At 36.8% G+C, this 12,980-nt stretch overlaps 1 protein-coding gene, 2 long non-coding RNA genes and 1 pseudogene across 3 annotated transcripts; 2 read left to right on the top strand and 2 right to left on the bottom strand.

Moving 5' to 3' along the window:
• The first annotated feature begins 858 nt into the window (after positions 1-858).
• LOC129779885 (H/ACA ribonucleoprotein complex subunit 2-like protein) lies at positions 859-1,980 on the top strand (annotated as a pseudogene).
• Positions 1,981-1,988: 8 nt separating this feature from the next.
• LOC129779878 (jerky protein homolog-like) lies at positions 1,989-3,767 on the bottom strand. Its single transcript, XM_055787624.1, has 3 exons — positions 2,594-3,767; positions 2,086-2,535; positions 1,989-2,014 (listed from the first exon to the last, which is right to left on the bottom strand). The coding sequence occupies exons 1-3, from the start codon at positions 3,765-3,767 to the stop codon at positions 1,989-1,991; spliced, it is 1,650 nt and encodes a 549-aa protein (XP_055643599.1).
• A 4,207-nt stretch (positions 3,768-7,974) lies between these two features.
• On the bottom strand, positions 7,975-8,468 carry LOC129762238 (uncharacterized). Its single transcript, XR_008740587.1, has 2 exons — positions 8,359-8,468; positions 7,975-8,233 (listed from the first exon to the last, which is right to left on the bottom strand). It is a non-coding gene; the product is annotated as an uncharacterized LOC129762238 (long non-coding RNA).
• A 3,354-nt stretch (positions 8,469-11,822) lies between these two features.
• LOC129762236 (uncharacterized) lies at positions 11,823-12,310 on the top strand. The gene is made up of 2 exons (XR_008740586.1): positions 11,823-11,932; positions 12,058-12,310. It is a non-coding gene; the product is annotated as an uncharacterized LOC129762236 (long non-coding RNA).
• Positions 12,311-12,980: the final 670 nt, after the last annotated feature.

The raw sequence follows: 12,980 nt of genomic DNA, 5'->3' as shown, positions 1-12,980 counted from the left end.
TTTGATTCAGTCCGCACTACCTAGATTCGGACCGCTTCGATCGCTGAGACAAAAGCCCTACTTTTTTGACGATATTTTCGGTCAATAGTTAGAATTCCATGGAAATAATATCTTTTAAAAATCCACGTACGCTATAATACTGAAATTTCTTCACATATTTCATAATGTCTTCAAAGTGTCTTCACAAAATCAAATGTCTTCAAAATGAAGACATGTCCTCAAACCTGGCATCTCTGGTTCGCCACAAAGTGGAAGAGAGACGAAACCGCTAGAAATGATTGTCTGACTAATTTTCAACGATGATAATTTGAAATTTTCATTAATTTATTTTATTACTTACTACATGATATTACAGTAATTTACATTTAATGCGACATTTTTTTAATTGGACATACCTGTAATGCGACACATTTAATTGGACATGTTTACATCTAATTGGACAGAGAAAAATCCGCACTGACAGTGGTTAGTGTCGACGTCTGGTGGCAACTTTCGATTTGGGACAAAACTCGATAGTGTAATCTCTATCAGATTAGAAGGCACGAATCCAGTTTTCAAATGTTAAAATTTGAATGAAAATTTCTACATCATGTTATTTAATTACTTTAAACACGTATTTTTGACTCTTACGTAGCCGTTTGTCTATACATTTCTGATATTTTGACTGAAACTTTTCATTATATATAATATAAAATTATCTTCAAACACGATTTTCGTATGAGATTTTTTCACCACCTGTAAAAAAAGTGTTTTTCATTTAAATAGAATACTAATTTGATACGGATAAGTTAATTTTTATTCATAATTTTTATTTTGAAAACATGCTCATTCCGCCTGAAAATTAATTACTATCTTTGACGTTCCCGAAATCGTGACACGAAGCTCAGTGCCGTCATCGCAAATATCAACAAACACAGCACAAACGAAAAACAGAATGTGAAAAACAAGTTAGAACCAGAAAAGAAAAACATCAAAATGGACTCAGATAACATTTTGATAAATCGTGGTGAGAGTGTTCTACAAGTGGCTGACGAAACGGGCTTTCCACCGTCGAGAATTTACGGAATCGAGAAGCAAGAAATAGCATTGAGGCATTGCAAGGCGTTGGCCAACAAAACTATCCACTGATTTCGAGATAGTAATGGGAAATATAAAGGTAATGAAACCAGATGCCGAAATCGACACAACTATCGTTAAGGAAGGATACGATGTGAAACTTCAAAATACGAATGCAATCGCTCAGCCCATGGCGCCGAAGGAATTAACCAAGAACATTCATAAACTTATCAAAAAATGTTTAGATGGATATTTTAATGCTATTTCCGCGTGTTCTTATCTATATTAATTCATTGCAGCCTCAAAACACAAATCTTATTTATGTTATGGATTAAGGGATGTTCAAGTGCCTACGCGGAATAATGAAACAGGGTAAGCAATGTGTATATTGTGTGTTGAAATGGGTGTTGCAATTTACAAAAAAGTCTAATAAAGTCATATATCTAATCGGAAGTCTCTAATTCGCATCTCAATTTTTACAGGATTGTTATTTTCGCTGCAGAAAAGTGGAAATCATGTGTCGCTTGCCAACTGTTTGTGAGAAACGCAATATCCCATATTGCTATACGCCGAGTCGGAAAGACTCGGGAGCAGCAATGGGTGTGAAACGAGGCACAGTTACAATGCTAATCCGAGAGCAGCCCGATTATCAAGAACAGTTCGATAAACTAAAAGTGAAAAATCAATGCCGTCAACACGAATATACCATTGTGCGAGTTTTTACAACACGAGTGTTTCAACCATTTTTCCAATCAAGACAACTTATGGTGTTACAATCAATTATTTTGTATTTTTGTTATCATGCCATATACCTAATTACAATTCACTATTGTTATTCGCCAAGAAGGCGAATAATTTCATTTTCATATTCGTTTTTCCATTTTTCGACTTCCACTAATTTATGGTCATCACCAACAGCAATAAGAACATTTTTAAGTACATCCATGATGCTGATAGCCTTCTTATAATCATTGCGTTTTTCGGATTGACTGCTCCAAGAGTACATATAACCCGAAGTACTAAGATCACCCTCAGCACTTTCGTTAGCATCGCAATCTTGCTCTTCATGGTCGGCCTCGAAAAAGTCACCACCAGAGGCAATATACTGGGTCAATTGCTCGTCGGTATATATTTGCGCTACATCTATGTTGTCTGAGTTGCTTAGCCATTCTTGAACTTCTTCTTCGGTCAGTACGTAGTTTGGATCAACGAGTTGCACTACTTTAGAAAGTAACACGCGGGGGTCACTTGTTGGTGATGAAATTGTGAAATCGTTGAACGAGTTATAGTTTTGATCTTGACTGACACTTAAGAGATTGCGCCAACAGTTAGCAATCGTTTCTGGAGTTATAGTGGCCCACGCATGAGTCGCTAGTTGAATAGCGTCATAAAGGCTAAATGATTTGATAACTTCTGTGACTGGGCAATCGCTGTCAGTTTCCAACAGAACACGGCGCAGAAAATTCGATTTGTAGATAACTAAAAAATAAAAATAATATTCACTATCTTGGACTCGAAAATGTAATGACATTGTTACCTTTAAAAGCATTGATGATGCCTTGATCCATAGGCTGCAGAATGCTTGTCACATTTGGAGGAAGGAAGATCACCTGAATTTCTGCGTCATCCACTTGAAACTTATCTTTACTGCAATGTGCGGTGCAATTATCTAAAATTAGAAGCGCTTTAGCCGGTCTATTCTGTGCAGCTGCCTTCCGTTTGATTTCAGGAACGAAGACGGAGTAGAACCAATCAGTAAACGTCGCACTAGTTTGCCACGCTTTCTTATTTGAAAAATAGTGTATCCCATCAGGCACGCCTTGCGTTTTAAAGCATCTAGGATTTGCTGCGCGGCCAAGTACTTGTAATGGTAATTTGTGGCTACCACTTGCATTGCTGCAAGGTGTAATTGTCAGTCGCTCCTTCAAAGACTTGCGTCCGGGTGCAGTTTTTTCGCTAAAACTAACCAATGACTTTGAAGGCAAGGCCTTTACAACTAATGCCGTCTCATCAGCGTTATAAATATCATCAGCACTATAGTTGTTTGAAGTTATAATCTCCGTCAATTTATTCTTAAACGGTTCAACCGCAGCAATATCCGCGTCAAGTTTCTCTCCAGAGACAGTTAACGTTCTGATCCCGTTTCTAGCTTTGAAGCTACGTAACCAACCATAACTTGCTCTAAATCGACAATCGGGCGTCGTGCACGATGTTTCGTGGAGAAGCTTGCATTTTTCACATAAGAGTGCATCTGATATCGGTATGTGTTTCTGACGTTTTCCGTAGAACCACAATAAGACGGCTTCATTCAGCAATACATGCGTCGGAAGTCTTATCCGTTTGCGAAACTGGATCGTTTTGTTGGCCATCGTCTTGCAATGCCGCAATGCTATTTCTTGCTTCTTGATTCCGTAAACCGTCGACCGTGGAAGGCCCGTTTCGTCAGCCACTTGTAGAACAGTCTTACCACAATTTAGCAGGTTCAAGTCTATGTTCTTATCTTTGATGGTGAGGACATTATACTTTCGTCTCTTGTATTTCACTGGACGGTTATGTTTATCGGGCTTGCTGTTAGCTTCACTGGCAGTGATTTGTTCTAAAGCAATAGAACAGCTCGAATGAATGTTGGCCGATAGTACATCTTCTAAATGTTCATCTAAATATTCTGCTTGCATGTATTCTTCACCAATGTCTACGAAAGTTGAGTCCATTTTGCTGTTTTTCTTTTCTAGTTCTAACTTGTTTTTCACATTCTGTTTTTCGTTTGTGCTGTGTTTGTTGATATTCGCGTTGACGGCACTGAGCTTCGTTTCACGATTTTGGGAGCGTCAAAGATAGTAATTAATTTTCAGGCGGAATGGACACGTTTTCAACATTAAAATAATGAATAAAAATTAACTTATCCGTATCGAATTTGTATTCTTTAGAGATGAAATACACTTTTTTTTACAGGTGGTGAAAAAATCTCGAACGAAAATTGTGTTTGAAGACAATTTCATATTATATATAATGAAAAGTTTCAGTCAAAATATCAGAAATGTATAGACAAACGGTTAAATAAGAGTCAAAAATACGTGTTTAAAGTAATTAAATAACATGATGTAGAAATTTTCATTCAAATTTTAACATTTGAAAACTGGATTCGTGCCTTCTAATCTGATAGAGATTACACTATCTAGTTCGGGACCCGAATTGAAAGTCGCCACCAGAAGTCGACACTGACCACTGTCAGCGCGAATGTCCAATTACAGGTCACAATCTCCTCTAATGCGACACTGAGTGGTACCTCGGCATGTCGCATTAAATGTAAATTACTGTAGTTAACTGTTCTTGTTTTGATTCAATTATTTTATTCATAATGAAGGAAACTTCTAATGGAAAAACGCTTATTATTTGCTCAAAAATAACATGCCTATTATTGACCAATGTACCCCGTGTGTGGGGTTAGTTGGTCAATATATTCTGAAATACAAAGATGTTAAATAAAAGAAAAATGTCAAATAATTGATTCTCTGGTTATTTTTCATTGAAAAGGTAAAAGGTGAGCTTCATTGTGGTACATAACATTCTAACGCAAAACTTCGTACTACAAAGTTGTAACCAAATTTATTCAAAAATGTCCAACTAGCCCCACCCTACCCTACCTTAACTTCCACAAGCATTCGATACGCTTCAGCTGCACTTTTCTTCCAATGCTAAATGGTCCAGGAGATGAATTTAAGTGGAAATTAGCATTTAGAGCTCGACAGTTATTCTCTAGACAGCAACTGTCTTCGACAAAGCGCTCATTTTCATGTTATCAATAATAGGGTGACCAAAATTGTCGTTGAAATAAAAAATATAACTTTCTTATCTTTATAGATAGAGGTAAACATAGTTCGACAATGTTGTAGTCCCAGTAATTTAAGGCACCCTTGTAAAACTTTTTTTTTCTATCTCTTGAAATAACCGATATAGCACTTTTTTTCTAAGTTGCGTTAGGGTCACCATGAAAAAAACTGTTTTTTTACTCTGACTTTTATATTTCAAATTCTACATACAAACTGTCTTAGAAAGACTTTTAGAACATACTAACACAAATATTTTGCGACTCAGAACTTGTCAATATCTCAACTTTACTCAAAGTTATTGTATTTTTTTTTTTCAAAAAATACGCTCTCTTTAATTGCTTGCCATTCTTTCTGGGGGAAACATAAAAAATGTTTGTTGACGGAATTTGAAAGAACAAATTTCACTCTATATAATATGTGATTTTCAAAGATATGTTATGTTTTGTATTTGAGTAAATTAAAATTGAAATCATGAGCTTTTGGGTGAAAACCAATCAATAACTTTGAGTAGGATTAAAATATTGGCGAAATCTGCATCGCAAATTGTAGGTATGTAGGTATTGATAAGAGCTTGAGCTTGAGCTTGGGTAATGCCAAGACGGGTCTATGGTACTAGGTGAGGCCGTTTCGTCACTAAGTGGGATAGGGGAGCGGTATATGAAAACAGTACGGAAGAAAGCAGAAGGGGAATTATTTCCTTAAAGAGACAGACTGATCACAAGCGAGCTTGGACACAAGCGTATTGTGTTTTGTTTACAAACAAAACACAGTAGACTTCCAAGATGGCTGAAGAGTGGTTTTAGCAAGTTGGCCCACCTTAGGATATACTTCTACGCGCCTTGGGTAATGCATCGCAAATTGTAGGTATTGATAACCTCTAATGGGCACCTTACACGATCAACCGGATTGACAATAAGTGTCTTCAATATCGTGACAGCTAGGCTTTCAACATCTGATCTAACCTCAATCAATATTTTTCCACCTTACACGGTCAATATCGCCCTCAACCCGAGACAACGAAAATATCCGCGATGGCTAGTGGCGACATTCGAGTTTGGGATCCAAACTATTCTCTATCAGATTAGAAGGCTAAAAGGCAATTTTCAATTGGTAAAATTTGAATGAAAATATCTACTTGGTAATATTTAATAAGTTGAAGCGCGTAGTCCTAACCTTAACTTAACCTACTTCCTCTGAATTTTCAGATATTCCTACTAAACAGTATTATTATAATATAACGTCAATTTCAGACATAATTTTTGTATGGGATTTTCTCACCACTTGCAGAAAAAAAAGTGATTTGCATTCACATAGAATACTAATTTGATTCGTAAAAGTTAATTTTCATTCATAATTTACACTTTAGAATTCGGTTTTTCTTCTCAAAAATACATCATAATACTCGTTTCACAAATACAGACTGTTCCTTTCAGTTTCAGAGATGCCAGATTATTTTAGTTTGCGAAAATATATGCAAGTTATTTTATCTGCAAGCAAATGTTTATATTCCATAAATGAGACTATGACAGTAGAACCCCGATTATCCGCGAGCGGGTGATCCGCCCTGCGGATTATTCGTGACTGCGAGTTCCATAGTAAATCAATAGGCCTTTCCGGAATTTGTTAGTGAGTGGTAGGCCCATGCTCTTTTGTTGTGGTCATGGCTTTTACATTATTTAGCCACTGGTGTACACGACCTTATAGATGGATAGTTGATTGATTTTTGTATTGATAGAACATAGTTTTTATGTTGAAACATCTCTTTTCGTGTTTGCATTTTTTTGTCCTTTAATGGGTCATCGCGATATTCGTTAATCGCGGTGAGTTTGCCCGACTATTCCGCGGATAATCGGGATTCTACTGTAGCTTGAATTAACACATGATGTTTTTTCATCTGTGATTTCCCCAGATCTTCTCATTCTCCAAATTTTATAGCGGAGTGTGAAGAAGCACACAACCCGCTCACTAGCGCAAAGAATGACCGAGTTCAACGTTAAAAAATTCCTAAAACGTTGTTAAGTTTCATCCACTCTCTCACCATCACATTGTCAGTTTACTTTGAAGTTTTGATTTGTATCGTGAAAAGTACCGTATTTTGCTATTCAAAGTATCGGTTTTCCAAACCAAAAGCTTCCATTTATGATACCTACAATTTCAGTAGTTTATAAATTTTAATTGCAATCGCAAAAAAGACTAACAAAAATTAAATGTGCGCTTGCATATCTGGCAACTCAGTCTGGAAGTCCGTGAGGTAAAACGTCAACATCATGCATCTATATGAAATGTCACGATATTGATGCTCGAAAATCAGAAAATCCGGATTTCTGCGTCGTCGGCCATGTTCAGCTGTCATTATGCTCTCAAATGTCATCATATTGTCAATAAAGTTGACCGTGTAAGGTCCGCTTAAAAGTCGTACGAAGACAATTTTGATGTAGAATTATGAATATAAAAGTTACAGTAAAAAGCAGGTTTTTTCATGGTTACCCCAATAAAACTTAGTTAAAAAACAACTTTGTGGGAGATATTTATTCTTTAGACAAAAACTGTCTTCGACAAAGTTGCTACATATGATAGAGCGCTCATTTTTATGTTATAAAAAATAGGGTGACCAAAATTGTCCAACTTTCCTATCTTTATAGATAGAGATAAACATAGTTCGACAATGTTGTAGCCCCAATTATTTTAAACAACTTTGTAGAACAATGCTTTTTTCCATCTTTTAATATAATCGATTTAGTGTTTTTTTCCAAAGTTGCTTTAGAGTGACCATGAAAAAGCGAAGTTTTCCTGCTCCAACTTCTACATTTAAAATTGTACATCAAAACTGTCTTCATACGACTTTTCGAGCTTATCGAGCCCAACATTTTGCGATGCAGAACTTGTCAATATCTTAATCCTATTCAAAGTTATACATGGTTTTTTACCCAAAAACTCATGATTTCAATTTTTATTTGATTGCCTTACCAAATGATTACCCGAGAAAACCCTCCAATCATTCCTCACTTTCCTCATTCTCCGTAGAATAATCAGCATTACTCCTTTATATAAGACGCAATTGATTCAACTCATAATTAAACAAATCAAATTAATTAATGTTATTTTCTTTTATTGTTCCACTTCAATTTGTTTAACATCAAGCTTTTATTTGATTAATTCTCGCCATATTTATTTTCTTCGTTCTCCGTATCCGATTTCTGCGAGCAATTATCCTCCTCTTCTTGTTCGGGCTTCTCCTTAGCAGACTCGTTGGCGACTCCATCAACCTTCTCTTTGGCCGGTTCGTGGGCCACTTCTTCGGTGTTTTCCTCTCTGCGCTGCTGATCCATTATTGTTGGTGGAAATGTCTGGAAAACGAAAAATATTAGATCGTCGGTCTCGATCGATTTGAAATATTTGTTTCCCAGTATCCATCTGCTTCGTTTCTTTCAACGAAAAAATGGACTCCGGGAAGCTTTCGTATAATACTTACCAAAATAGAAGTAATCTTATATTAACCGAGCACACGTTTAAACGCCACCAAATTTCGAACGGGAATGAATAATGGCGACGCAACGAAACTATATTTAAGTTCAATTTGGATGAATGTGTATGTATTAGTGAGTAGTTTTTGCGTTCGGTTTGGATCGGAACAATTGAGAAAAAGAAACTTTATCGATCCGATTTTTCGGCAAGATAAGTATAAAAAAATAAAACATGAGAATTATGAATCCGCTATGACGCCAAAACCAAGACGGGTCTATGGTACTAGGTGAGGCCGTTTCGTCACTAAGTTGGTTAGGGGAGCGGTATATGAAAACAGTACGGAAGAAAGCAGAAGGGGAATTTTTTCCTTGAAGTGTGAAAGAGACAGACTGATCACGAGCGAGCTTGGGCACAAGCGTATTGTGTTTTGTTTACAAACAAAACACAGTAGACTTCCAATATGGCTGAAGAGTGGTTTTAGCAAGTTGGCCCACCTTAGGATATACTTCTACGCGCCTTGGCCAAAACGTTGTTGACTAGAGATGGGCAAAACAGTTCACTTCGATGAACCGTTCAGTCGCTAACCGTTCATCTATGTCAAGGATTCTCAAACTATTTTGGGCAAAGGACCCCTCCTCCAGAATGAAGTGATGACAGTAGATCTTGACGTTTCATGCAACTTAAAGACACTTAGCATCAACTTCGTTTGATATACATTCTTTACTTTTATGGGAAAACGGTTTTAACCTACGCACAACAATATTTTGTGTGTAACTTAATTCGTTCCGTTTCCACAAGATGGCTCAAGGTGCTATAAATAGTCAACGGCAACAGCTAGAGAAGAATGAACTGAAAAAGTTTAAAGTCTCTATAATTCATTACCTGACCTTGATTTTTGCTGAATCGTGAAATGCTGACATATGTCAACCAAATATTTGTTCACGAATATTTGAGTTTTGCACAACAAGTTCATTTTTTACTGCGTTGAAAATGTCGGGTTTCGTTGCAAATAAGCACCATTTGCGGGATGTTTTGGTTTTTCCTGGTCCAGGAGATGAATTTAGGTGGAAATTAGCATTTAGAGCTCGACAGTTATTCTCTAGACAACAACTGTCTTCGACAAAGTTGTTACATATAAAAGAGCGTTCATTTTCATGTTATCAATAATAGGGTGACCAAAATTGTTGATGAAATAAAAAATCTAACTTTCTTATCTTTATAGATAGAGATAAACATAGTTCGACAATGTTGTAGCCCCAATTATTTTAAACAACTTTGTAGAACTATACTTTTTTCTATCTTTTAATATAATCGATTTAGTGCTTTTTTCCAAAGTTGCATTAGAGTGACCATGAAAAAGCGAAGTTTTTCTGCTCTAACTTCTATATTTAAAACTCTACATCAAAACTATCTTCGTACGACTTTTCGAGCTTATCGAGCCCAACATTTTGCGATGCAGAACTTGTCAATATCTTAATCCTATTCAATGTTATAGATGGTTTTTTACCCAAAAACTCATAGGGCCATATTCCAGAAAACGAGACGAGAAATTCGTCTCGTCTCGTCTCGGCTTCAGTCACTGTCGAGACGAGCAAAATATCCCATTCCAGAACACGAGTTTCATTGAAATGTTTTATTTGGTAGACTGGAAAGACTTGTTTTTGTTTTGAGAAAAACAACAAACAGTTTTAAAATTGATCAATCGATACTCTTTTCTCAGTGCCAAAAAATTTAAAAAAAAACATAACAAAAAGGATTAAGTTTCATATATCTTTTGGTTTCATTGATATTTTTCCTCGAGCATATGGTTTTATCACTCAGACGTTTTGTTATTATGAATTTATTGGGGGCAATGTTTGTTCACCTAATCAACGATTTATCAAGAAAAGTTTTAAATCTAAATATACGTATTTCCAATAAAGAAGTTGTTTTGAATTACTCATTTTCGTTCAATATATGAAGACCCTTTTCGTGCCGTGTTCATATATTCAAAACAGTCATCTAGCATCCCTGAATATGAGATCAATGTTTACATTTGGTTTTGTTGTTTGGGAGAGGTCCATTTGAAAATCTGTAAAATCTTGCATTTACTGAATTGAATTTGATGGTTGCAGTTGAAAACATACATTGCTTATGCGATACTAGTTTAGCCGTGAAACAATTTTTGAAGATAAAGGCGGAGCAGAAGAATACCGATGCTTTTAATCAACAAGGTGAACAAACACATCAAACAAACTAGACGATTCGACTGATTCATCGACGAGCGCGGCCGAACGGTCGTCGAGCCAGAGGAGCTACTCGTCTGTTTTTAGTCGAGCTCGGCTTCTGGAATATGAAAATAAACGAGACGAGCGCTCGTCTGCTCGTCTCGTTTTCTGGAATAAGGCCCATAATTTCAATTGAGGGGCTTATAATGAAAGGGGTGTAAGTGATTTGATCGATTTCTCTACATCGACTCTCTCTTTTGGTCATAACTTAGCTGCAAATACATTCCGTACTGTATTTGGCAATGTGGAAGATAGGTCAGAACCTCATCTATCGGACTCTATAGCAAACTTAAATTGGATCGTTTTTGCAGTTGAGTTATTAACTAAAGAAAAAGTTGATGAAGAGAAGTCACTTACACCCCTTGCATTCTAAGCCCCTCAATTTTAATTTGACTGCCTTACCAAATGATTACCCGAGGAAACCCTCCAATCATTCCTCACTTTCTTTATTCTCCCTAGAATAATCAGCATAATTCCTTTATATAAGGCGCAATTCAACTCATAATTAAACAAATTATTTAATGTTATTTTCTTTTATTATTCCACTTCAATTTGTTTAACATCAAGCTTTTATTTGATTAATTCTCGCCATATTTATTTTCTTCGTTCTCCGTGACCGATTTCTGCGAGCAATTATCCTCCTCTTCTTGTTCGGGCTTCTCCTTAGCAGACTTGTTGGCGACTCCATCAACCTTCTCTTTGGCCGGTTCGTGGGCCACTTCTTCGGTGTTTTCCTCTCTGCGCTGCTGATCCATTATTGTTGGTGGAAATATCTGGAAAACCAAACATATTAGTCCGTCGGTCCGTGTCGATTTAAAATATTTGTTTCCCAGTATCCATCTGCTTCGTTTCTTACGACGAAAAAAATGGACTCTGAAAAGCTTTCGTAGAATACTTACCAAAAGAGAAGTAATCTTATATTCACCGAGCACACGTTTGAACGCCACCAAATTTCGAACGGGAATGAATAATGGCGACGCAACGAAACTATATTTAAGTTCAAAATAGTTTGAGAATCCCTGACTTAGATAAACGGTTAGCGACTGAACCGTTCATCAAAGTGAACTGTTTTGCCCATCTCTAGTCAACAACGTTTTGGCGTTTTTTATACTTATCTTGCCGAAAAATCGGCTCGATAAAGTTTCATTTTCGCAACTGTTCCGATCCAAACCGAACGCAAAAACTACTCACTAACACACGTTCATCCAAATTTAACTTAAATATAGTTTCGTTGCGTCGCCATATTTCATTCCTGTTCGAAATTTGGTGGCGTTCAAACGTGTGCTCGGTTAATATAAGATTACTTCTCTTTTGGTAAGTATTATACAAAGCTTTTAAGAGTCCATTTTTTTCGTCGTAAGAAACGAAGCAGATGGATACTGGGAAACAAATATTTCAAATCGACACGGACCGACGGACTAATATTTTTTGTTTTCCAGATATTTTCACCAACAATAATGGATCAGCAGCGCAGAGAGGAAAACACCGAAGAAGTGGCCCACGAACCGGCCAAAGAGAAGGTTGATGGAGTCGCCAACGAGTCTGCTAAGGAGAAGCCCGAACAAGAAGAGGAGGATAATTGCTCGCAGAAATCGGATACGGAGAACGAAGAAAATAAATATGGCGTGGATTAATTACATAAAAGTTTGATATAAAATAAATTGAAGTGGAACAATAAAAGAAAACATTAAATATTTTGATTTGTTTAATTATGAGTTTAATCAATTGCGTCTGATATAAAGGAACTATCGCTGAAAGGAATTATGCAGGTTATTCTACTGAGAATAAGGAAAGTGAGGAATTATTGGAGGGTTTCCTCGGGATTTGATAAGGCAGTCAGTTCTTACAATTTTCCCAATTCATAAACCCCATTTAGTACTTATCGCCACAACATGTGGAAATGAATAATTGATTACTTTAAAATAAAAGAAAGCGTCGGAAAATGGCAACTCAAATTGTCGATGTGTGCGTGTACCCGTTTGAGCTAGAAATGTGCCATTCGCTCATGAGCTGTTCATCCGACTCGCTTCATCATAGTGAGCGGATTCGGATCGGCACACAATGAGCCTGATCACGAACGCCACTTCACGGTGAAAACCAAATGAATTCTATATAACCTTGCATACAATTCATTTCGTTTTCACCGTGAAGTGGCGTTCGTGATCAGGCCCAATAAAAAGAAATGCTGCTCTTCAGTTCTCATCGGAGCTACTGAGCTGTTGAGCTAATGAGCAGCTGAGCTGAAGAGTTGTGGAGCGGTGGAGCGGTAGAACCAGGGGTTAGACATCAATTGAATATAGGCTACCCAAAATCAAAATCAATATGGCGTCATTTGTCTACCAACATATTATTTGCGAGGATT

The sequence above is a fragment of the Toxorhynchites rutilus genome, chromosome 1, assembly GCF_029784135.1.
Source record: "Toxorhynchites rutilus septentrionalis strain SRP chromosome 1, ASM2978413v1, whole genome shotgun sequence".
Taxonomy (NCBI): domain Eukaryota; kingdom Metazoa; phylum Arthropoda; class Insecta; order Diptera; family Culicidae; genus Toxorhynchites; species Toxorhynchites rutilus.
Note: the sequence above shows the minus strand (reverse complement) of the source record. Positions and strands in the feature narration are given on the sequence as shown.

Bases quoted from the DNA above. Each gene is read 5' to 3' on its own strand.
- LOC129779878 (XM_055787624.1), bottom strand. From the start codon at position 3,767: ATGGACTCAACTTTCGTAGACATTGGTGAAGAATACATGCAAGCAGAA. The intron at 2,536-2,593 runs GTAACAATGTCA...TTTATTTTTTAG, and splicing joins CATCATCAATGCTTTTAAAG to TTATCTACAAATCGAATTTT. The intron at 2,015-2,085 runs GTGATCTTAGTA...GATTATAAGAAG, and splicing joins TGCTAACGAAAGTGCTGAGG to GCTATCAGCATCATGGATGT.